The sequence below is a fragment of the Macaca nemestrina genome, chromosome 1, assembly GCF_043159975.1.
Source record: "Macaca nemestrina isolate mMacNem1 chromosome 1, mMacNem.hap1, whole genome shotgun sequence".
NCBI classification, from domain to species: domain Eukaryota; kingdom Metazoa; phylum Chordata; class Mammalia; order Primates; family Cercopithecidae; genus Macaca; species Macaca nemestrina.
Genome location: NC_092125.1, coordinates 180,878,283 through 180,904,428, shown reverse-complemented (window position 1 = coordinate 180,904,428; position 26,146 = coordinate 180,878,283). Strand labels below are relative to the sequence as shown.

Genomic DNA, 26,146 nt, shown 5'->3' with positions numbered 1-26,146 from the left:
TGGTAGTGTATGCCTGTGATACCGGCTACTGAGAAGGCTGAGGCAGGAGAATCACTTGAACCTGGGAGGCGGAGGTTGCAGTGAGCCGACATCGCGCCATTGCACTCCAACCTGGGCAACAAGAGTGAAACTCTGGCTCAAAAAAAAAAAAGAGTGATTTGGCAGTATGGGTTCAAGAACTACAAAATTGTACACACACTCTGACCAATTTTCTTGTTCTTTTTCTTTTATTTTGAGACGGAGTTTCGCTCTTGTTGCCCAGGCTGGAGTGCAGTGGTGCAATCTGGGCTCAGCGCAACCTTTGCCTCTCGGATTCAAGCGATTTTCCTGCCTCAGCCTCCCGAGTAGCTGGGATTACAGGCATGCACCACCATGCCCAGCTAATTTTTGTATTTTTGGTAGAGATGGGGTTTCTCCGTGTTGGTCAGGCTTGTCTTGAACTCGCGACCTCAGGTGATCCGCCCACCTTGGCCTCTCAAAATGTTGGGATTACAGGCGTGAGCCACCGTGCCTGGTCCAGATCACTTTTATAAAGCACTTTGAAGAAGAATATGTCTTCAGCACTTAAGTATTTCTTTGACAAACTTAATGCTACAAGTACTATTCTCACGCGAAGTAATCGTGATTAAGATTTTCCAGGCTCATAAATGAAAGAAAAATAAATTCTGTAGTAACTAGGCAAGGGTGGAATGAGAAAAGAACACTGGGGGCGTGCCACTCTTCCTACTCAGAATTTTCTTTATTTTGAGACGGAATCTCTCTCTGTCACCCAGGCTGGATTGCAGTGGCGCAATCTCGGCTCACTGCAACCTCCGCCTCCTGGGTTCAAGTGATTCTCCTGCTTTAGCCTTCTGAATTGCTGAAACTACAGGCGCCCACCGCCACGCCTGGCTAATTTTTGTATTTTTAGTAGAGATGGGGTTTCACCGTGTTGGTCAGGCTGGTCTCGAATTCCTGACCTCAAGTGATCTGCCTGCCTTGGTCTTCCTACTCAGAATTTTTAAATTTCTCCCTGTTGTCTGAGACAATAGACCTTGTGAAGATACCTTTTTAACACTGAAAACCTTGAGAGCCAGGACAGTAACATACTTTCAGAATACATTAATTGTGGGGGGAAAAAACCAAAAAGCAGGTCTGGTAGGAATTCAGTAATATTTTAAAATGATACTCTGTTAAACCTAACATCTATTATGCATTAAAAATATCAAGATATTATTGTGTACAGAGTGTACTTGATATGCATGTGAATTTGTGAACTCCTTAAGACCCTTGTGGAGCCTGCAGTTTCGGCCCTCTAGTTTACAGTGGTCTTACAGGGCTGTTGTTCTATACAGATTGTACTGCACAACTCAGCTAACAGCCATTCTTATAGATAGCAGTGAATCTGCAGAGATACATATCCTGTGTACTTGGTGATGTCTAGCACTTATTAGGGACTCAGCAAATAGTTGTTGAATGAAAGTGTTTTATTTATTTGTTTGTTCGTTTGTTTGAGATGGAGTTTCGCTCTGTCACCTAGACTGAAGTGCAGTGGCGTGATCTCAGCTCACTAGAACCTCTACCTCCCGGGATCAAGTGATTCTCCCACCTCAGCCCCCTGAGTAACTGGTATCACAGACGTGTGCTACCACGCCCAGCTAATTTTTTTTTTTTTTTTTTTTTTTTGAGGTGGATTCTCGCTCTGTCACCCAGGCTGGAGTGCGGTGGCACCATCTCGGCTCACTGCAACCTCCACCTCCTGGGTTCAAGCAATTCTCCTGCCTCAGCCTCCTGAGTAGCTGGGACTACAGGCACATGCCACCATGCCCAGCTAATTTTTGTATTTTTAGTAGAGACAAGGTTTCACCATGTTGGCCAGGCTGGTCTCGAACTGACCTCAGGTTATCCGCCACCTCAGCCTCCCAGAGTGCTGGGATTACAGGTGTGAGCCACCATGCCTGGCTAATTTTTGTATTTTTTAGTAGAGACGGGGTTTTGCCATGTTGGCCAGGCTGGTCTTGAACACCTGTCCTCAAGTGATCTGCCCCCTTTGGCCTCCCAGAGTGCTGGGATTATAGGTGTGAGCCACTGCGCCTGGCCTGAAAGTGTTTTATATAGTATACTAGGACCTTTATGATCTGATCTTTTTTACTATTTTAGCCTTATTTCTTTTTTTTTTTTTTTTTTTGAGACGGAGTCTCGCTCTGTCGCCCAGGCTGGAGTGCAGTGGCGCGATCTGGGCTCACTGCAAGCTCTGCCTCCAGGGCACACACACTACATTGCCCAGGCTGGAGTACAGTGGTGGCATCTCGGCTCATTGCAGCCTCTGCCTCCCAGGTTCAAGCGATTCTCCTGTCTCAGTCTCCTAAGTGGCTAGGATTACAGGTGCATGACACCATGCCAGCTAATTTTTGTACTTTTTTAGTAGAGTCCGGGTTTCACCATGTTGGCCAGGCTAGTCTCCAACTCCTGACCTCAAGTGATCCACCCGCCTTGGCCAAAGTGCTGAGATTACAGGCATGAGCCACCACGCCCAGCCTTAATAGCTTTATATAAAGATCTTTTGTTTTTCTGTTTTGTTATCTTCAGTTCTCCTTTGTATAAATGTTTTTCTTAGCTTTCCAGTGTCTGAATGCCTATTCAATGTCATATTTTTCTTTTCTAAGGACTTTTTTTTTTGAGATGGAGTTTCGCTCTTGTTGTCAAGGCTGGAGTGCAATGGTGTGATCTTGGCTCACCGCAACCACTGCCTCCCTGCAACCTCACCTCCCAAGTTAGAGTGATTCTCCTGCCTCAGCCTCCTGAGTAGCTGGGATTACAGGCATGCGCCACCACACCCGGCTAATTTTGTATTTTTAGTAGAGACGGGGTTTCTCCATGTTGGTCTCAAACTCCCGACCTCAGGTGATCTGCCCACCTCGGCCTCCCAAAGTACTGGGATTACAGGTGTGAGCCACCGTGCCTGGCCAGGACTTTTTTTTTTTTTTAAAGCTGTAATATTCTTGGTGATATAACATTTGTAATTTTCATTTCATAGGCCCTGTAACCTTTTTTTTTTTTTTTTTTTTTGAGACAGTGTCTCACTGTATCACCTAGGCTGGAGTGTAGTGATGCGATATTGGCTCACTGCCACCTCTGCCTCCCGGGGTCAAGAGATTCTCCTGCCTCAGCCCCCCGAGTAGCTGGAATTACAGTTATCCACCACCACACCTGGCTAATTTTTGTATTTTTAGTAGAGACAGGGTTTCACCGTTGGCCAAATGGGTCTTGAACTCTTGACCTCAGATGATCTGCCTGCCTCAGCCTCCCAAAGTGCTGGAATTACAGGCGTGAGCCCGAGCTACAGTGCTCAGCCGACCCTGTAAACTTTCTCAAGTCATTTTAACTTTCTGTGCCTCCATTTTTTAATTTGTAAAATGAAAAGGTTATATTAATCCTCTGTGTGATTCTTCCATCTCTTAAAGAAAAGGTAGTAAGATTCTAGCAAGTTAAAGGCGAGTACTATAGTAGAGTAGTTACATTCTATTAGCTATAGTACTACAGGATCTGGGCAAACCGCTTTTATAGGCTTAAATTTTGTGTAAAGTTGAGCTCTAACCTCTCTGAATGTATTACCCACCTTTTCACACCAGAGACCTTTTATTTCAATTAAGTTAAATTTCCAAAGTGCTTTGTTTTATTTATTTATTTTAATTTTTTTTTTTTTTTTTTTTTTTGAGACGGAGTCTTGCTCTGCCGCCCAGGCTGGAGTGCAATGGCCAGATCTCAGCTCACTGCAAGCTCCACCTCCCGGGTTCACGCCATTCTCCTGCCTCAGCCTCCCGAGTAGTTGGGACTACAGGCGCCCGCCACCGCACCCAGCTAGTTTTTTGTATTTTTTAGTAGAGACGGGGTTTCACCGTGTTAGCCAGGATGGTCTCGATCTCCTGACCTCGTGATCCGCCCGTCTTGGCCTCCCAAAGTGCTGGGATTACAGGCTTGAGCCACCGTGCCTGGCCTTTTTTTTTTTTTTTTTTTTTTTTTTTTTTTTTTTTTTGAGAGAGAGTCTGGCTCTGAAGCTCTGGCTGGAGTGCAGTAGCACGATCTTGGTTCACTACCACCTCTGCCTCCCAGGTTCAAGTGATTCTCCTGCCTCAGCCTCCCAGGTGCCCACCACCATGCCTGGCTAATTTTTTTATTTTTAGTAGAGATGTGGTTTCACCATGTTGGCCGGGCTGGTCTTGAACTCCTGACGTCAAGTGATCTGCCTGCCTCGGCCTCCCAACGTGCTGGTGTTACAGGCATGAGCCGCTGCTCCTGGCCCTTGTTTTAAAGGTATTTTCATGGACATCCCATTTATTCCTCATTACCATTTTGTGGGATAGTCAGAGGTTTAGCTTCAATTTTTCAGATAAGGAAACTGAGAAGTTAATTGATTTTCCTAAGGTCACACAGCTAGTAAGTAGCAGAACCAGGACTGACTGTGTAAGCCCAGCGTTCTTTCCATTATTAACCCACTTCTCTGTTTACCATATTATGTTTCAAAACTCCAGGTTACTGTAACAGGAAAATAATGCTAAGGTATCCTTTGAATTGACAATTCCTGTGATCTGCTCAGTGGCCACTGACCTGAATTTTTGTTTTGTTTCCTAGAATAGCTTTATCACATGACCTTAGATGGAAGAGGAGGGCATTTATGTAGCTTTCCAGGTCTTGATCTTTTTTAGGTAGAACTCTACCCCCTTGCCCTTTAACACATATCCGCTTGCCATAGTGGCCAGGCCTTGAAGTGATATGTGCAAGAAGCTTGCTTTACTTGCTTTTCAATTTGGCATCTAGGAGTCTCCAAAGAGTAGTTGGTGTTCTTTTAAAAAGAAAAACAATTCTCCATAGTTTATAGCAAATAGTTCAATATATCTGTAACCCTTAAGAACAATATTATCTATTATCTGTGATCTATGCCCTTGGTACTACCCTCTTTTTGTTTTTTTTTCTGGTTTTTTTTTTTTTTTTTTTTTTTGAGACAAGGTCTCTGTCACCCAGGCTGGGGTGCAAGTGGCACGATCTCAGCTCACTGTAATCTCCACCTCCTGGGTTCAAGCAATTCTCATGGTTCAGTCTCCTGAGTAGCTTGGATTACAGGTGTGCACCACCACCCCCAGCTAATTTTTTGTATTTTTAGTAGAGGCGGGGTTTCACCATGTTGGCCAGGCTGGGCTCCAACTCCTGGCCTCAAGTGATCCGCCCACCTTGGCCTTCCAAAGTGCTGGGATTACAGGCGTGAGCCACTGTGCGCTGCTGGTACTGTCCTCTTGACCTTCCTTCTCGTCTGTAAAATGATTACAATTGGGGTGGGGGAGGGTAAAGGGATTAGATCATATCTAAGGTTATAATAGATGTTTATTTCTGGAAGCCTGACTTGGTTGAATTAGTAATAGAAAATAACAGTTTTGGCTGGGCGCGGTGGCTCACATGTGTAATCCCAGCACTTTGGGAGGCTGAGGTGGGCAGATCACCTGAGGTCAGGAGTTCAAGATCAGCGTGGCCAACATGGTGAAACCCCATCTGTACTAAAAATACAAAAATTTGCCAGGTGTGGTGGCATGCGCCTGTAATCCTAGTTACTTGGGAGGCTGAGACAGGAGAAATGCTTGAACGGAAGAGGTAGAGGTTGCAGTGAGCCGAGATCGTGCCATTGCACTCCAGCCTGGGGCACAAGAGTGAGACTTCGTCTCAAAAAAAAAGAAAAGAAAAGTTTTTTAAAAACCCAAACAGGAGATTTCCCATGAAATATTAGGATGAGGAGTCAGAAATGTCTAATAACTCAATTTCTCATAGGTACCTGTGAACTCAAATGATATTTGAGTGCCTTTCAGTTTCATTCTTTGGTTTGAAGTCTAGACTTGGGATTTAATATTTCTCTCTGGATATGTAGTCTTTTTCTCTAGAGGCAAATAGTATTTTAATTATACTTAACAATAAATTTGTACTTGACTGTTCATTTATTCATGCAATAAACATTTAGTGCCCACTATGTAATAGGCATTGTTTTAGGCTCTAAGAATACAGTAGTGAAGAAAACGCAGGGTTTTTTTCTATGCAGCTGATACTCTGCGGTAATATATTTATTGAGCAGATAGTATATGCCAGTTACTGTTCTCAGTGTGTTGCATTTAGAATTTATTTAATCTGACAACAATCCTGTGACATAGGTACTGCTCTTGTGTGCGTTTTACAATCATGAACTGAGGTTCAGGGAGATTAAGTACTCTGCCTAAGGTTATGTAGTTTTGTAAATGATAGAGGTAGCATTTTAATCCAGGCAATCTGACTCCCAAGCCCACACTCTTCATCATAGTATTACATGGTCTTTTAGAAAGATGTCCATAAAAATTCTGTTTCTATCATTAAATTGTCAATTTTGTAATTTTTGTAGCCACCTGATTTCTGGCCCAATCTTTAGAAAAAAGTCACCCAAGGACACAGTAAAGGAGCACTGTGAAAGCCCTTGTGTTCTGTTACAGGAATTATCAGTCTTAGGAAGCTTTTGAGAAGGACATCTTTTTTTTTTTTTTTTTTTTTTTTGTTGAGACAGAGTCTCGCTTTGTCGCCCAGACTGGAGTGCAGTGGCCGGATCTCAGCTCACTGCAAGCTCCGCCTCCCGGGTTCACGCCATTCTCCTGCCTCAGCCTCCCGAGTAGCTGGGACTACAGACGCCCGCCACCTCGCCCGGCTAGGTTTTTGTATTTTTTAGTAGAGACGGGGTTTCACCGTGTTAGCCAGGATGGTCTCGATCTCCTGACCTTGTGATCCGCCCGTCTCGGCCTCCCAAAGTGCTGGGATTACAGGCTTGAGCCACCGCGCCCGGCCTGAGAAGGACATCTTAAGCCTGATTCTTACGAGTTGAGAGGCCAGGCATGGTGACTCACGCCTATAACCCCAGCACTTTGGAGGCTTAGGCAGGAGGATCACTTGAGCCCAGGAGTTCAAGCCTGAGCAACATAGTAAGACCCCGTCTCTACACAAAAATTAAAAATTAGCCAGACATGATGGCACGTGCCCGTAGTCCCAGCTACTCAGAAGGCTGAGGTGGGAGGATCTTTTGAGCCTGTGAAGTCAAGGCTGCAGTGAGTTGTGATTATGCTATTGTACTCCAGCCTGGATGACAGAGCAAGACCCTGTCTCTAAAAAAACAAAAAGAAAAAAGATATAAAAGAGATAATATTTTTTTATAGCTGTACACTGTGTTTATATTTTGTTACTTCAAAAATCAAAAAGTTAAAGTTCACAAAATCGCTAAGAAAGTTACAGTAAGATAATGTTAATTTATTATTGAAGAAAGAAAACGTTTGCTCAGGAGTTGGAGACCAGCCTGGGCAACAACATAGCAAGACCTTGTCTTTACTAAAAATAAAAAACATTAGCTGGGTGCTTTGGTGCACACCTGTAGTCCCACCTATTCCAGAGGCTAAGGTGAGAGGATCGCTTGATTCCAGGAAATTGAGACTGCAGTGAGCTATGATCACACCACTGTACTCCAGCCTGGATGATAGACTCTGCCCCCACCCCCAAAAAAGAAAAAAAATGTAAATAAATTTAGTGTAACCTAAGTATTTGTAGTCTACAATAGTGTGCAGTAATGTCCTGGGCCTTCACATTCACTATTACTAACTCAACTGATTTATTCCGAGTACCTTCCAGTCCTGCAAGCTCCATTTATGTTAAGTCCCGTCTATAGGTGGACCATTTTTTATCTTTTATACCTAGTTTTACTGTACCTTTTCTTTCTTTCTTTCTTTTTTTTTTTTGAGATGGAGTCTTTCTCTGTCACCCAGGATGGAGTGCAGTGGCACAATCTCAGCTCACTGCAGCCTCAGCCTTCCCAGTAGCTGGGACTACAGGTGCAAGCCACCACACCTAGCTAATTTTTGTATTTTTAGTAGAGATGGGGTTTTACCATGTTGGCCAGGCTGGTCTCAAACTCCTGACCTTAAGTGATCTGCCCACCTCAGCCTCTCAAAGTGCTGAGATTACAGGCTTGAGCCACTGCGCCCAGACTTTTTCTGTTTAGATTTTTCCGATAGACAAATACCATTTTGTTACAGTTGGCTGCAGTATTCAGTATAGTAACATGCTGTACAGGTTTTTGCATCCTATCTACTACCTAGGTTTGTGTAAGTATACTCTGTGATCACACAATGACGAAATTGCCTAATGACACATTTCTCAGAGTGTATTCCTATTGTTAAGCAACACATGACTGTACTAATATTATCCCCACTCTACATAGGACAGAACTGAGTGTCAGAAGAGCTAGATAATTTGCTCAGTGTGATACCACTAGAATTCACCTTCAGTTCTACTGTTGTTCTTAACTACAATATTTCTAGAGAAGTCAAGTCATTTTTGTGCCTCAGCTTTCTTAACTGTAAAATGAAATTTTTAATACTTTTTCTTCTACTTTGTAAGGTTATCGTGAGTATCAAGTGAAAATCAGGATGTGAATATGCTTTGTTTACTATAAGACATTGTTACCAGCATAATTCACAAAGAATATTTTTTCTTGTGATTAACCAAAACATAAACCTCATTACTCAGAGATTCTGAAGTCCGCAAGTGCTCAGAATGTTGAAATGCTTCTTTGCCATGGCTCTGGCAATTCCTTAACAGAATGAAACTTTTAATATACAAAACAAACTAACCAACAAAACAGATAACTGACTGAATCTTGGGGAAATTACTGAGAATACCTCTAATTGAGTGTTGTGTAAATGACTAAATACTTCAAGGCAGGAGCATTTAGGAAGACCAATACAAACTGGAGTGGGGGTTGCGGGAAGGAAGGGTAGAGATGAAAAGAAAGCCATGAGAAGGTTTAGGAAGAGCTAATGGTATGAGATTCCTTTTTTGCCTTGTCTTCATTGCCCCACGCTCCCTGGTGTGCCTTGCTTTTATAACAAGCTGTGGTTCAAGAGCAGAGGATCTGCTTATAGGTAGTTCATTTATTCATACTTACTTCTCACTCAGTAGACACTGAAACATTTACTCTGTAAGCGTAGGGGATACGGAAATGTGTAAGGCATGGTTCTAACCTGGTGGTTTTCTTTTTTTGTTTGTTACGGAGTCTCAATCCGTCACCCAGGCTGGAGTGCAGTAGTGTGATCTTGGCTCACTGCACGCTCCGTCTCCCGGTTCAAGCAATTCTCCTGCCTCAACCACCCGAGCCGCTGGGATTACAGGCATCCGCCACCATGCCCAGCTAATTTTTGTATTTTTAGTAGAGATGGGATTTCACCATGTTGGCCAGGCTGGTCTTGAACTCCTGACCTCAAGCGATCCACCCGTCTCAGCCTCCCAAAGTGATGGGATTACAGGTACGAGCCACTGCATCTGGCTGTTTTTTTTTTTGGACAGAGTTTTACTCTTGTTGCCCAGGCTGGAGTGCAGTGGTGCAAACAAGGGGAGAATCACTTGAATATTTAACTCTTTTTTTTTTTTTTTTTTTTAAGATGGAGTCTCACTCTGTCGCCCAGACTGGAGTGCAGTGGCAGGCGATCTTGGTTCACTGCAACCTCCACCTCCCAGGTTCAAGCAATTCTCCTGCCTCAGCCTCCCAAGTAGCAACTACAGGCGCGTGCCACCACGCCCAGCTAATTTTTCGTATTTTTTTTTGTAGAGACGGGGTTTCACTGTGTTAGCCAGGATGGTCTTGACCTTGTGATCCGCCCGCCTTAGCCTTTGAAAGTGTTGGAATTACAGGCGTGAGCCACTGTGCCTGGTGGATATTTATCTCTTTAAGTTATGACCTGTGTGGTCTAGTCTTAGTGCAGTGTCATAATCCATGGAACACAATCCTGCAACCAAAAAGTCATTTTGAAATAACTCAAAGTCTTTATTTGCATTTCTGGAAACATCATGAAGTAGAATAGAGTTCACAGATACACCAAGCAGAATTATTAACCCTTCCTATATCCCCCAAACCCAGCAGAGTCCCTGATATTTACCTATTAGAACAACAAAAAAGAGAATGAGTTCAAATTAGGACAGTGATAAAGGGACTTCCCCAGTTTCTGAAAAATTTGTGCCAATTTACACTCTGACCAGCAGTATTTGAGAGGACCAATCTGGGCAAACTTTACTTGAAAAATTCACTTTTATCAGGTTTATATCATGTTCCAAAAAAACACTATATTAACCAAAAAAAAAAAGATCGGCCACCTTTTTTTTTTTTGGGGTGTGTGTGTGTGTGTGTGTGGCTGGAATTGTTCTTCCTATTTGCTATAGAATATATTTTCAGCCATTGCTCAGGGACTGTGTCACTCTGCTGCTGCTTGCTGTACTTGAGGTAGTTAATTACAGGGCTTCATTATCTCTTCTGACCATAATTAACAGATCTGGGTTAAATCTTGGATTCATTTTTGGAGGTTTTTTTTTGGAGAGTAAGGTCTTAACTCCCCTCTCCATCCTTTCCCTCCATCTGAGAGGCCTTATGGGTAAGACAAAGGGCATGATATTTGGCATTGAAGATTGGTTCAAGGTTCAGTTCTGCCACATTCTAAATATATGAACTTGGGTACATTATTGTTTCTGAGTTCCAGTATCCTCATATACAAAATGGTGTCTGTTACAGCAGTTCTACAAGAAAGTTGTGAGGGGTAAATGATATAATGTGTGTAAGAAATGTGTTGTATGAATGTTGATCGGCCTTTCAAAGAAAACTTGCCTGTCTCCTAGGGTGCCAGACATTATGCTAGGTTCTGGGTATTAAGAAAAAGTCAGCACTGATTTCTTGTTTGACTGTTTACTACATTTCGTCAATTATTTTCTGCAAAATATTTTTCACTTTTGATTTTTTTTCCATTGTCATTGCTACTCTAATCCATGGCATCATCACCTCCTGTCTGAGCCACTGTAACTAGTTAGTCCCAAGTTGTATTTTGGCATTTATTTCAAAGCTGGACTAATAATTGTTCTGTTTGAGAGACGATATGGTGTAGGAGAAAAAGTATGGACTTCATTGTTAAGAGACCTGGATTTGTATCTTGGCCCCACTTTCTATAGTATGTGACACTGGGGAAGTTTCTTTACCACTCTCTTAATTTGAACTCATTCTTTTTTTTTTTTTTTCTCTCTCATAACGTAAAAATCAGGGACTGCATGTGGTTCCAGGGGTAACGGAAGGGTTAATAAGTTCCTTCTACTTGAAGAGTTCATGGCTAAGTGGGGTAAACAGATATAGTCATAAATAACCATGGTGTAACATGGAATTGTAAAAGAAAACTTGGGAATCAGTTATAAAGGGCAGTGTATGTAGTGGTAAAAGCACAGATTTAACTCTAGAGTAGATTGCCTGGGATCTAATCCTGACTCTAATCCTTAGCTCTGTAATCTTGAGCAAATTGCTTAAACTCTCATAGCCTCAATGTCCTTATCTGTAGAATAGATTGGATACTGATGGAATTTAATCTATAGAATTCTTATGAGAAATACATGAAATTATATATGTAAAGCACTTAGCATAGTTAATAGCATATAGCACATAGCAATATAGTAGCATATAATTGCTGTATAATTATAATTATGATATTAGTATAGTAGTTAAGAACTTAAAATATAAGCTTTGGCTTCATTCTTGTATTGAAGTAGGGGTTTAGCAATATATTGGCCATGTGAATATGGGGAAGAGATTTAACCTAAGCCTTAATTTCCTTATCTTTAAAATGCAATAATGTAATTGTGCTTGGCTCAGGATGTAGAAATGGAAAGAGATCTGCACCAGGACCTGATACATACTAAATTCCTTGTAAAAGATAGCTGTTGTGGTTTTTATTCTTGCTCTGCCATCTACTGGCTGTTTTATCTCTGATATGTAAATTAATCTTTCTGAGCCTCAGTTTATTTTTGTTCAAAACAGTTGTTTTGAAGATTGAAAATATTTATGAAGTACATTGATTGGTGGCTGACACCACACAGTTGTCATTCAGTACACAGTAGCTGTTGTTAATGGTACAATTTAATTTTTCAGGTGCTCAGAATAAAATTAATTCTGCCTTAGAAATTAGGAAAGACATCACAGAAGTAGTGAGCTTCAAATTTTGAAAGACGAGGCTGGCTGGGCACGGTGGCGCATGCCTGTAATCCCAGCACTTTGGGAGGTGAGGCTGGCAGATCACCTGAGGTCGGGAATTCGAGAGCAGCTTGGCCAACATAGAGAAACGCTGTCTCTACTGAAAATCTAAAAATTAGCCGGGCGTGGTGCACGTGCCTGTAATCCCAGCTACTTGGGAGGCTGAGGCAGGAGAATCACTTGAACGGGGAGGTGGAGGTTGCAGTGAGCTGAGATCACACCACTGCACTCCACCCTGGGCAACAGAGTGAGCCTCCGTCTCAAAAAATAAAAATAGAAAAAAGGCCGGGCACGGTGACTCACGCCTGTAATCCCAGCACTTCGGGAGGCTAAGGCGGGCGGATTGCCTGAGGTCAGTTCAAGACCAGCCTGGCTAACATGATGAAACCCAGTTTCTACTAAAAATACAAAAAAATTAGTCGAGCGTGGTGCCACGCGCCCGTAATCCCAGGTACCTGGGAGGCTGAGGTGGAGAATTGCATGAACCCGGGAGGTGGAGGTTGCAGTGAGCCGAGATTTGCCATTGCACTCCAGCTTGGGCAACAAGTGCCAAACTGTCTCCAAAAAAAATAAATACATAAATAAATTTTTAAAAAATGAAAGATGAGTGAGATTTTTGCCATAAAAGGACTAACAAAGCCCTGAGGTGTGAAAATGTCTGTTACAGTACTTAAGGAACAGTAAGGGCAGGCCGGGCGCGGTGGCTCACGCCTGTAATCCCAGCACTTTGGGAGGCCGAGGCGGGCGGATCACAAGGTCAGGAGATCGAGACCACGGTGAAACCCCGTCTCTACTAAAAATACAAAAAATTAGCCGGGCGCGGTGGCGGGCGCCTGTAGTCCCAGCTACTCAGGAGGCTGAGGCAGGAGAATGGCGTAAACCCAGGAGGCGGAGCTTGCAGTGAGCCGAGATCGCGCCACTGCACTCCAGCCTGGGCGACAGAGGGAGACTCCGTCTCAAACAAAAACAAAAACAAACAAACAAAAAAAAACACAAAAAAAACAGTAAGGGCTAGGTTGCTTAAACATGCAGTTTAGTGTATCTGGCAGGTAGCTTGTTTGGGGCAGGGAGAAGGGAACAGTGAGAAAGGCTAGAGAGGAAGTTTGGAACTAGCTAGGAAAATGTTTCGAATACCTTGCTAAAGTGTTTATACTTTATTGGTCTCTCTTTTTCCAACTTTTACTTGTAACAGCTGAAGAAACTAAACTTGCTGGGGAGTAGAGGAGGGAATTACTTGAAACCAGTGTTCAAACAGGAATTTCTTGGTGATCTTGTGGTGTTATTTATTTATTTATTTTATTTTTGAGACGGAGTTTCGCTCTTGTTGCCCAGGCTGGAGTGCAATGGCGCGATCTTGGCTTACCGCAACCTCCGCCTCCCGGGTTGCCACCACACTTGGCTAATTTTTGTATTTTTATTAGAGACGGGGTTTCGCCATGTTGGCCAGGCTGGTCTTGAACTCCCGACCTCAGGTGATCCGTCTGCCTCAGCCTCCCAAACTACTGGGATTACAGGCATGAGCCACCATGCCCATCCTTCTCAATTTTCAAAATACAGAGTTAATATTTCCTTGGTGTCCTTCAAAGATAACTAGTTTTTATTTATTTATTTATTTATTTATTTATTTATTTATTTATTTATTTATTTTTTTGAGACGGAGTCTCGCTCTGTCGCCCAGCCCAGGCTGGAGTGCAGTGGCGCGATCTCGGCTCACTGCAAGCTCCGCCTCCCGGGTTCACGCCATTCTCCTGCCTCAGCCTCCCGAGTAGCTGGGACCACAGGCGCCCACAACCGCGCCCGGCTAATTTTTTGTATTTTTAGTAGAGACGGGGTTTCACCGTGGTCTCGATCTCCTGACCTCGTGATCCGCCCGCCTCGGCCTCCCAAAGTGCTGGGATTACAGGCGTGAGCCACCGCGCCCGGCCACTAGTTTTTATTTTGTGTCATTATGAACTCATGAATTGAAACATATTTGAGGTACAGTTCACTGTAGTTTTTAACCTTTTTCCTTATCTTTGAAATGAGGAGTTTGGATAAGATGACCTCTAACTATCATTAACATTTTGATGTATTTATTTCTAGTCTTGTGGTTTCACTTGTTTAAACTATTTATTTTAGTTTAGTTTAGTTTTGAGATGGAGTCTTGCTCTGTCACCCAGGCTGTAGAGCAGTAGCACAATCTTGGCTCACTGCAACCTCCGCCTCCCAGGTTCAGGCGATTCTCCTGCCTCAGCCTCCCACAATGCTGGGATTTCAAGTGTGAGCCACTCTGCCTGGCCCCCAGCAACTTTTTTTTTTTCTTTTTGAGACGGAGTTTTGCTCTTGTTGCCCAGGCTGGAGTGCAGTGGCGCGATCTCAGCTCACTGCAACCTGCGCCTCCCAGGTTCAAGTGATTCTCCTGCCTCGGCCTGCCGAGTAGCTGGGATTACAGGCATGGGCCACCATGCCTGGCTAATTTTTGTATTTTTGGTAGAGGCAGAGTTTCACAGTGTTGGTCAGGTTGATCTTGAACCGCTGACCTCAGGTGATCTGCCTGCCTTGGCCTCTCAAAGCGCTGGGATTACAGGCGTGAGCCACCGTGCCAGACTCTGGCAAGTATTTTTAATAACAGCTTTATTGAGATATAATTCACGTACCATGCATTTCACCTATTAAAGTGTACCCAGTTCAGTGGTTTTTAATATATGCAGAGTGGTGTAACTATAGCCACAATCAATTTTAGAGCATTTTCATCTCTCCAAAAAGAAGCCCTGTGCCTACTAGCATTCACTTTCCATTTTCTTCTAACCCACCCTCCCCCTAACCCTAAGCAACCAATAATCTCCTTTCTGTCTCTGTAGATTTACCTCTTCTGAACAGTTCATACAAATGGGATCATACAGTATGTGGTCTTTTTGTGACTGGCTTCTTCCACTCAGCATGTTTTCAAGGCTCATTTATGTTGATCAGCATTCCTGTTTTGCTAAGTAGTATTCCGTTGTGGGGCTGTACTATATTTTGTTTATCCAGTCACCTGGTTTTTGTTGTTTTTGAAATAGAGTCTTGCTCTGTCACCCAGGCTGGAATGCAGTGACACCATCACGATTCACTGCAACCTCCCACTTCAGCCCGCGAGTAACTAAGACTACAGATACTGGCTACCACACCCAGCTAATTTTTGTGTTGTTGTTTTTTTTTTTTTGAGACGGAGTCTCGCTCTGTCACCCCGGCTGGAGTGCAGTGGCCGGATCTCAGCTCACTGCAAGCTCCGCCTCCCGGGTTCCCGCCATTCTCCTGCCTCAGCCTCCCGAGTAGCTGGGACTACAGGCGCCCGCCACCTCGCCCGGCTAGTTTTTTGTATTTTTTAGTAGAGACGGGGTTTCACCGTATTAGCCAGGATGGTCTCGATCTCCTGACCTCGTGATCCACCCGTCTCGGCCTCCCAAAGTGCTGGGATTACAGGCTTGAGCCACTGCGCCCCGCCTTAATTTTTGTGTTTTTTGTAGAGATGGGGTTTCATCATGTTGCCCAGGCTGGTCTTGAACTTCTGGGCCCAAGTGATCCTCCCAAAGTACTGGGATTATAGGTGTGAGCCACCATGCCCACCCCATCCCACCCTGCCCATTTATCAGTTTTGATGAATATATTTGGGTTTTTTCTACTATGTTATAGTTTAAAAAAAAAAAAAAAAAAAAGCTGGTGTGGTGGCTCACACCTGTAATCCCAGTACTTTGGGAGGCTGAGGCGGGCAGATCACTTGTGGTCAGGAGTTTGAGACAAGCCTGGCCAACATGGTGAAACCCTGTCTCTACCAAAAATACAAAAATTAGCCGGGCGTGGTGGCATTCGCCTGTAGTCCCAGCTATTCTGGAGGCTGAGGCAGGAGAATCACTGGAACCTGCCGTGAGGTGGAGCTTGCAGTGAGCCAAGATTACCACTGCACTCCAGCCTGAGTGACAGAGCAAGACTCTGTCTCAAAAACACACAAAAAAAAACACCCCCCAAAAATTTGGTTTTCATACCTTGTTTCTTGCACGTTAGCTCCCAAACCCCTTGGAAGCTCTGGAGTGAAAAGAGTTTTTGTATGCTAATGAGTTGACTGGTGTCTGGGAGCCCCTAGATAGCTTCTTTCTGGGCTGGTTGCCAGAAGGACCAAGGCATATGACAGGAAAAAACATTTTTTCTTTCTTTATACTCCTTTATATTCACACCACTCTCAATACTTTTGATACCAAACCATATAGTAGGAGAAAAGAAACTGTTTTCTCCTACTGTACTCTCAATACAGACCACTTCTGTGATCAGATCTGTGGTGTTTTTTTTTTTCCAATACAGAGCAATTCTATTTTCAGCAGACATCATTTGGGTGCCCTAAAATTTACCTCAGTTCTGACGGTAAACAGCGTTAGCATAGACCTCACAAGTGAGCGGCTCACTTCCACAAGACGGCCACCCTCAGATGCCAATTCAGGTAGTAGGTCTCTGGATTAACCACAACACCTGTCAGTCTTGGCTACAAATTGGAGGTTCCTACACCTCGCTCCCTGGGTTTGATAATTTGCCAGAGTGCTCACAGAACCCATGAAAAGTTTACTTACTTTATTACAAAGGATATTTTGAAGGATACAGATGAACAGCCAGATGGAAGACATACATAGGGCAACCTAGGGGGAAGGAGCTTGAAGCTTCCATGCCTTCTCCAGCACACCCCCCTCCCAGCACTTCAGTGTGTGCAGCATCCTGGATACTTTCCAAACCCCATTTTTGGGGGGTTTTATGGAGGCCTACATATGCATGATTGATTAAATCACTGGCCATTGGTTATCAACAACTTTGAGCCCCTGTCCCCTCCCTGGAAGTTAATGGTAAGTGAAGTGCCTTCCTGAGTTCTGTGAGTCATATTAGCAGATAATCAAACGTGAGGCCCTCCTCAGGGGATCTTGGAATCCCACAGTTTATAGTCCATTGGTCAGAAGTACAGGTGGAAACCTGGGACTTGCGGCTGGCACCTGCAATGGGGCAGTGGCCTAAACTGTAGTGCTATGCTAATTCTGGGTAGTTAGTGTCAGAATCAAATTGAATTGTAGGATACCCAGTTGGTGTCAGAACTGGTTGTTGGCGTGGGAAGAGCCCAGAAATTTGGTGTCAGTAGTGTTGTGAGTAAAAACAATTCAGACCACTTTTTTTTTTTGAGGGGAGACAGAGTCTCGCTATGTCGCCCAGGCTGGAGTGCAGCAGCGTGATCTCAGCTTACTGCAACCTCCGCCTTCCATGTTCAAGCGATTCTCTTGCTTCAGTCTCCTGAGTAGCTGGGATTACAGAAGTGCATCACCACACCCAGCTAATTTTTGTATTTTTAGGAGAGACGGGGTTTCACCAAGTTGGTCAGGCTGGTCTCGAACGCCTGATCTCATGATCTATCCACCTCGGCCTCCCAAACTTCTAGAATTACAGGTGTGAGCCACCGTGCCCAACCTCAGACCACTTTTTAACTGTTATGAACAATGCTTCTGTAAACATTCATATACAAGATTTTGTGTGGGCATGTTTTTATTTCTGGGTATATATTTAGGAGTAGAATTCCTGGGTCATATTGGTAACTCTGTTTAATTTTGTAATAAATTTCTAAGCTGTTTTCCAAGGCAGCTGCAACATTTTTCATTTCCACCAGCAATATATGAGGTTTCCAGTGTTTTCTCCCTTTTTTTTTTTTTTTTTTAGAGTCTCACTCTGTCACCCAGGCTGGAGTGCAATGGTGCCATCTTGGCTTATTGCAACCTCCACCTCCCAGGGTCAAGCAATTCTCCTGCCTTAGCCTCCCTAGTGTCTGAAATTACAGGCATCTGCCAACATACCTGCCTAATTTTTTTTTTTTTTTTTTTTTTGGAGACAGAGTTTTGCTCTTGTTGCCCAGGCCAGAGGCGCAATCTCGGCTCACCGCAGCCTCTGCCTCCTGGATTCAAGCAATTCTCCTGCCTCAGCCTCCCAAGTAGCGGGGATTACAGGCATGTACCACCATGCCCAGCTAATTTTGTATTTTTAGTAGAGACGGGGTTTCTGCATGTTGGTCAGGCTGGTCTCAAACTCCCGACCTCAGGTGATCCACCTGCCTCGGCCTCCCAAAGTGGTGGGATTACAGGCTTGAGCCACTGTGCCTGGCCATTTTTTGTATTTTTACTAGAGACGAGGTTTCACCATGTTGGCCAGGCTGGTCTGGAACTCCTGACCTTAGGTGATCTGCCTGCCTTGGCCTCCCAAGGATTACAGGTGTGAGCCACTGTGCCCAGCCCCTTTGCCTTTTATTTATTTATTTATTTGTGTTTTTGAGATGGGGTCTGGCTCTATTGCCCAGGCTGGAGTGCAGTGGCACCATCCTGGCTCACTGCAGCCCTCGCCTCCTGGATTCAAGCAATTCTCCTGCCTCAGCCTCCCAAGTAGCTGGGACTACAGACACCTGCAACCACGCCCAGCTAATTTTTGTATTTTTAGTAGAGACAGCATTCACCGTGTTGGCCAGGCTGGTCTCGAACTCCTGACCTCAGGTGATCCACCCTCCTTGGCCTCCCAAAGTGTTGGAATTACAGGCATGAGCCACCGCACCCGGCCTACCTTTGACTACTTCTCGGCCTTTTGGCTAAGATCAAGTGTAGTATCTGTTCTTATCAGTTTATTTTACATTTATTTATTTATTTATTTTTTGAGAGGGAGTTTCCCTCTTGTCACCCAGGCTGGAGTGCAATGGCGTGATCTCGGCTCACTGCAACCTCCGCCTCGTGGGTTCAAGCAATTCTCCTGCCTCAGCCTCCCAAGTAGCTGGGGTTACAGGCATGCACCACCACACCCGGGTAATTTTTGTATCTTTTGTGGAGACGGGGTTTCACCATGTTCCTCAGACTGGTCTCAAACTGCTGGGCTCAAGCAATATTCCTGCCTCAGCCTCTCAAAGTTCTGGCATTACAGGTGTTAGCCACTGTGCCGTTTTCACTTCCTGTATGATGATCTTTGAAGCACAAAAGTTTTTAATTTTGATGAAGTTTAATAGATATACATTGGTGTCATATCTAAGAAACTTTACTAATCTAAAGCCTAAACTTTTTACACCTATGTTTTCTTCTAAGAGAAACAATCTTAGCTCTTATATTTATGACCTTGATCTATTTTGAGGTAATTTTTCTACATGGTGTGAAGGACTCTGTCTTTATTCTTTTGTATGTTGATGTCCAGTGGTCCCAGCATCCTTTGTTGAAAAGCCTATTTTTTTTTCTTTTTTCTTTTTTTTTTTTTTTTGAGATGGAGTCTCACTCTGTCGCACGATCTCGGCTCACTGCAAGCTCCGCCTCCCATATTCATGCCATTATCTGGCTTCAGCCTCCTGAGTAGCTGGGACCACAGGCATCTGCCACCACGCCTGGCTAATTTTTTTGTATTTTTAGTAGAGATGGGGTTTCACTGTGTTAACCAGGATGGTCTCCATCTCCTGACCTCATAATCCGCCTGCCTTGGCCTCCCAAAGTGCTGGGATTGCAGGTATGAGCCACCGCTCCTGGCCAAAAAGCAAGCCCATTGAGTTATCCTGGCACTCTTGTCAATATCAATTGACCATGAATGTAAGAGTTTATTTCTGAACTCTGAATTCTAGTTCATTGATCTGTGTGTCTATCCTTATGCTGGTGCCATACAGTTTTGATTACTATAGTAATCAAAGTCTTTCAACTTTGTTTTTCTTTTCCAAGATCGTTTTGGCTATTCTAAGTGTTGCATTTCCATATGAATCTTAGGATAAGCTTGTCTTTTTTGTTTGTTTTATGAGATGGAGTTTCGCTCTTGTTGCCCAGGCTAGAGTGCAATGGCGTGATCTTGGCTCACTGCAACCTCTGCTTCCCAGGTTAAGCGATTCTTCTGCCTCAGCCTCCCAAGTAACTGGGATTACAGGCATGTGCCACCATGCCTGGCTAATTTTGTATTAGTATTTAGTAGAGACGGGGTTTCTCCATGTTGGTCAATCTGGTCTCAAACTCCTGACCTCAGGTGATCCACCCGCCTCGGCCTCCAAAGTGCTGGGATTATAGGCGTGAGCCACCACACCCGCCCTTGTTTGTTTTTTGAGACAGAGCCTTACTCTGTCACCTAGGCTGGAGTGCAGTGGCATAACCTCGGCTCACTGCAGCTTCCGCCTCTCGGGTTCAAGTGATTCTCCTCCCTCAGCCTCCTGAGTAGCTGGAATTACAGACATCCACCACCATGCCTGGCTAACTTTTGTATTTGTAGTGGAGATGGGGTTTCGCCACGTTGGCCAGGCTGGTCTCGAACTCCTGGCCTCAAGTGATCCTCCCACCTCAGCCCTACCCTATTTTTAAAAAACAGCTCTCTCAGCTTCGTACTCATGTCTGAACAGCATATTGTGATGCTTTAGTTGGGTTCGAGCTTCCTAAGCTCTGAGGTTTTCCGTTCACCATCCCTGACTGATTAGAACCCCCTGCTGTGTGCTTACTTAGTGCCAAGTGTGTCTTCTATTTTAGTACTAAAGGGACTGTATGTAAATGTTTGTTTCAGTGTTTCTCTTCTATTGCTTCTTGAGAACATGGATCACAGATTGTATTCTACTGCCTTACACAGTGTCTAGCATGTGATAAGACACTAAAGAAATACTTGTGGAATGAGTAAATGAATGTTTTGTTCTCTGCTTTTCTGGAAACTAACTTGTTGGTTTTTGTGTTTCCTTTATATTTTTCCCTGGGCTCCAAGGAGGAGGCATCTCCCTATTCCCTACTTGATATCTGCTTGAATTTCTTGACTACTCACCTTGAGAAGTTCTGTTCAGCCAGACAAGATGGAACATTGTGTCTGCAGGAACCTGGAGTATTCCCACAGGAGGTGGCTGATCGACTGCTTCGGACCATGGCTTTTCATGGTAAAAAAAATAAACAGAGGAAACAAAAATTATGTGCTGTTAATTGGATTGGATTTTGAAGTGCTACAGTAGCCATTTAATTATTTTCTTAGAAATAACCAAGAAGGCCACGTGAGCCTGATTCCAGGACTGTGAATTCATTTATTTTTATTTTTAGGTAAAAATAAAAATACACTCTTACTGTGTAATTTAGAATAAACATTTTTTTTTTTTTTTTTTTTTTCCTTGACAGGGTCTCACTCTGTTACCCAGGCTGGAGTGCAGTGGTGCAAACATGACTCACTGCAGCCTCAACCTCCTGGGCCCAAGTGATCCTCCCAGCTCAGCCTCCCGTGTAGCTGGGAGCACAGGCTTGTGCCACCACGCCTGGCTAATTTCAATGTTTTTCATTTCTAATGTGGCAAACCTTTTTTTTTTTGACTTTGAAACGTCTTTTTTTTTTTTTAATTTTTTAAGAAACGGTCTTGTTCTGTTGCCCAGGCTGGAGTGCAGTGGCACAAAGCTCCTGGGTTTATGTGATCTGATTCAGCCTCCTGAGTAGCTGGGACTACAGCTTGGCTAATCTTTTTATTTTTATTTTTGTAGGGATAAGGTCTCACTCTGTTGCCAAGGCTGGCCTCAAACTCCCTGCCTCAAGTAATCTTCCATCCTTGGCCTCCCAAAGTACTGGGATTATAGGCATGAGCCACCATGCACAGCTGAGAAGTCATGTCAGAAATAACTCCTATAACTTGTATCCATTTAGAGGTTTGCCAGTATAAAATATCTTACCTCGGGCCGGGTGTGATGGCTCATGCCTGTAATCCCAGCACTTTGGGAGGCCGAGGCAGGTGGATCACCTGAGGTCAGGAGTTCGAGACCAGCCTGGCCAAGATGGTGAAACCCCATCTCTACTAAAATACAAAAATTAGCTGGATGTGGCAATACATGCCTATAATCCCAGCTACTTGGGAGGCTGAGACAGGAGAATCACTTGAACCCAGGAGGCAGAGGTTGCAGTGAGCCAAGATCGTACCACCGCATTCCAGTTGGGGTGACAGAACGAGACTCTGTCTCAAAACAAACAAACACAAAAAAACCCTTGTATCTTCTTTTGACAGTGGGAGGATTATTACTGTTATGGAAAAACTAATTTCTGATTTTGACCTTTGAGATGGGAAATCACAGCCAATTTAGTATTTTTTTTTTTTTTTTTTTGAGACGGAGTCTCGCTCTGCCGCCCAGGCTGGAGTGCAGTGGCCGGATCTCAGCTCACTGCAAGCTCCGCCTCCCGGGTTCACGCCATTCTCCTGCCTCAGCCTCCTGAGTAGCTGGGACTACAGGCGCCCGCCACCGCGCCTGGCTAGTTTTTTGTATTTTTTAGTAGAGACGGGGTTTCACCGTGTTAGCCAGGATGGTCTCGATCTCCTGACCTCGTGATCCGCCCATCTTGGCCTCCCACAGTGCTGGGATTACAGGCTTGAGCCACCGCGCCCGGCCACCAGTACTTTGATTTTCAAAAACCAATTCTGAAAATCAATTGAGAAGTTCTTATCTGTGTAGTTTTGCTTATGTATGGAGTATTTTTGTTACTTCAAGTTTTGATTTGAAAGAGATATACCTTGGCTGGGCGCGGTGGCTCACATCTGTAATCCCAGCACTTTGGGAGGCCGAGGTGGGCGGATCACGAGGTCAGGAGTTCGAGACCAGCCTGACCAACATGGTGAAACCCCGTCTCTACTGAAAATACAAAAACTAGCCAGGTGTGGTGGTGCACACCTATAGTCCCAGCTACTCGGGAGGGTGAGACAGGAGAATCGCTTGAACCCAGGAGGTGGAGGTTGCAGTGAGCAGAGATTGTGCCACCGCACTCCAGCCTGGGCGACAGAGCGAGACTCTGTCTCAAACAAACAAAAAAACCAAAAACCAAACAAACAAACAAAAAGCTAAGATACACCTTTATATCTTTACAGTTGGTAAATTCACAAGTATGGAATATGATTTGTCCACAGCTATAGAATAGAATAAAAATTTGGCAATAATAATAGCTGTCATTTATTGAATGCCTATGTGCCAGGCATTTTACATACATTTTCATGGAATTTTCGCAAAAACTCTATAAGGTAGCTATTATCATCCCCATTTACATACAGATAAACTGAGGTTGAGAAGTAACTTGCTGAGGGTCAAACTGCAAGTAAATAGTGGAGTCCTAATTCATGTGCAAGTCTGTCCAACTTTAAATATATGCTCATCCCACTGTGCCACACAGCCTTCCTACACCTGTATTGGAGGTATCCCTGCTCCTGGATGCCAGATAGTGGTTTATACTTTTGCTGTGACTTTGTATGTATAAAACTATTAAGTATAAGTGCCAATAATGTGTTCCAAGGAAGAGTAGGATGAAATGAGGCTGTAACTGAGGCATTTTGGGATAATTTAGGAAAGAAGAAGACCTCTACATTCCTTGTTTTTCACGAAGTTCCTCATGCCTGCAGTCTCTCTGAATTCTTCCAACCTGTCATAATAACTAGGGTAAATTTTTGTATTATATATGTTAAAGTTAAAAGTCCCTTACACAGCTGTACAACCGTTTAAGAGATTGTGCCAGTGCTAGCATTTCTTTCTAATCTCAACTTAATGATTACGCTTAGTATATTATTATTATTATTTATTTATTTTTTTGAGATTGAGTCTCGCTGTGTCGCCCAGGCTGGAGTGCAGTGGTGCAATCTTAGCTCACTGCAGCCTCCACCCCCTGAGTTCAAGCGATTCTCCTGCCTCAACCTTCTGAGTAGCTGGTACTACAGGCACCTACCACCACACCCAGCTAATTTTTGTATTTTTAGTAGAGACAGGGTTTCACCATGTTGGCCAGGTTGATCTTAAACTCCTGACCTCCAGTGATCCACCTGCCTCGGACTTCCAAAGTGCTGGGATTATAGGCATGAGCCACCGCATCCGGCCAGTGCTCAGTATGTTAGATTTAAAAAAGAAAACTCATCTTGTAAATCAAAAGAACAAATGCTAAGGCCTTAACTTTGCCAGATTCAGTTATCCTTTGGAAATGTAACTACTGATAGCTAATAGTAGTAGCTAACATTTATTGAATGCTTATTATTATATGTCAGGCACTATAGCAAATGCTTTATATGAATAAGATAATAGGAGTGGGTTTTAAGCAAGTCTAACTAAATATTTGTCCTCAGAGTAATGTCTTGGAGAGGCTACACACTTGAAATGTATTTTCTATCTCTTCTTTTCAAACTGCCTTCAGATAAGGAAACTGAGGGTCAGAAAAATAACTTGTTGCCCCTAATTGTGTTCACCCCAGTGTGATTACCTGTTTTATTCATCAAGAAGGGTTCTGAATTATTTAATCTCTTTATACAAATCGTATCTATCTTTAGTCAAGATTTGATACTACTGAGAATATGCAAAAGAACATGTTGCCAGTTCTTGTCTCAATTTGTAAAAGTTGCTTTATACATTTTTCTTTGTGTTTGAAAATATTCATACTGAGAAAACAGTTGTTCGATTGATACTTTTATTTTTTATTTATTACTGTTATTACTTTTTTCTTGAGACAGAGTCTCGCTCTGTCACCCAGGCTGGAGTGCAGTGGCACAATCTCGGCTCACTGCAACCTCTGCTTCCCAGGTTCAAGCAGTTCTCGTGCCTCAGCCTCCGGAGTAGCTGGGGTTACAGGCATATGCCACTACACCTGGCTAATTTTTGTATTTTTTTTTTAGTAGAGATGGGATTTCACCATGTTTGCTAGGCTGGTCCTGAACTGACCTCAAGTGATCTACCACCTAGTCCTTCCAAAGTGCTGGGATTACAGGAGTGAGCCACCGCTCCCAGCCTTGTGGATACTTTTAAAATTGGTAGTATCAGCCGAGGGCAGTGGCTCACACCTGTAATCCGATTACTTTGGGAGACCAAGGCAAGCAGATCACCTGAGGTCAGGAGTTTGAGACCAGCCTGGCCAACACGGCAAAACCCTGTCTCTACTAAAAATACAAAAATTAGCCCGGTGTGGTGGCGGGTGCCTGTGCTCCCAGCTACTCGGGAGGCTGAGGCAGGGAGAATTGCTTGAACACGGAGGTGGAGGTTGCAGTGAGCCAAGATTGCGTCATTGCACTCCAGCCTGGGCGACAGGGTGAGACAGTGTCTCAAAAAAACAAAAAAACAAAACAACAAAAACAAAAAACTGGTAATATCGTACTGTTTCTAACAGCATATTGATTCTAGAAAATGTTTAACATGTACATTTAAAATTTTTTACTTATTTACTCAATTCAAAGGATTAATGATATTAGTAGCAGTCTTTTTTGCATGTGTTAAACAATTTTCTATTTCTTCTTTTATTTTTTTGTAGAGACAGGGTCTTGCCATGTTCCCCAGGCTGGTCTTCAACTACTGGTCTCAAGTTAGCCTCCTGCCTCAGGCTTCCAAAGTACTGAGATTACAGGCATGAGCCAACATGCCCGGCCTACTTTTTTTTTTTGAGATGGAATCTCACTCTGTCGCTCAGGCTGGAATGCAGTGGTACAGTCTCGACTCACTGCAGTCTCTGCTTCCTGGGTTCAGTTGATCCTCCTGGCTCAGCCTCCCAAGTAGCTGGGACTATAGGTGCCTGACACCACGCCCAGCTAATTTGTGTATTTTTAGTAGAGACAGGGTTTCACCATGTTGGCCAGGCTGGTCTTGAACTCCTGACGTCAAATGATCCACCTGCCTTGGTCTCCCAAAGTGCTGGGATTACAGGCGTGAACCACTGTGCCTGGCCCTGGCCTATTTTTAAATTGACATAAAATAATTGTACATATTTATGGGATATGTAATGATGCTTCAATACATATAATGTATAGTGATAAGATTGGAGTAATTAGCATACTCATCATCTCAAACATTTGTATTGGAAATATTTACTATCATTCCTTCTAGCTATTTGAAACTAAGAATTATTGTTAACTGTAGTCATCCTACAGTGTGTAGAACACTAGAACTGACTCCTCCTGTCTAGCTGTAATTATGTATCCTTTAATCAATTTCTGCCTGTCCTCCTCTTCCCTCTACAAGTCGCCAGCCTCTACTAACCTGTTCTACTTTTACTTCTGTGAGATCACTGTTTTTAGCTTTCACATATGAGTGAGAACATGCCATGTTTAACTTTATGCTCCTGGCTT

At 43.7% G+C, this 26,146-nt stretch overlaps 1 protein-coding gene and 1 pseudogene across 1 annotated transcript in view; both read left to right on the top strand.

Moving 5' to 3' along the window:
- The window catches only part of LOC105495060 (zyg-11 family member B, cell cycle regulator), a 104,530-nt gene that overhangs the window by 9,023 nt on the left and 69,361 nt on the right, over positions 1-26,146 (top strand). The window contains exon 2 of the mRNA XM_011764225.3: positions 20,810-20,975. Coding sequence (XP_011762527.1) covers positions 20,810-20,975 — 166 coding nt within the window. The remainder of the gene's footprint in view (positions 1-20,809; positions 20,976-26,146) is intronic.
- On the top strand, positions 18,679-18,832 carry LOC112429110 (U2 spliceosomal RNA; annotated as a pseudogene).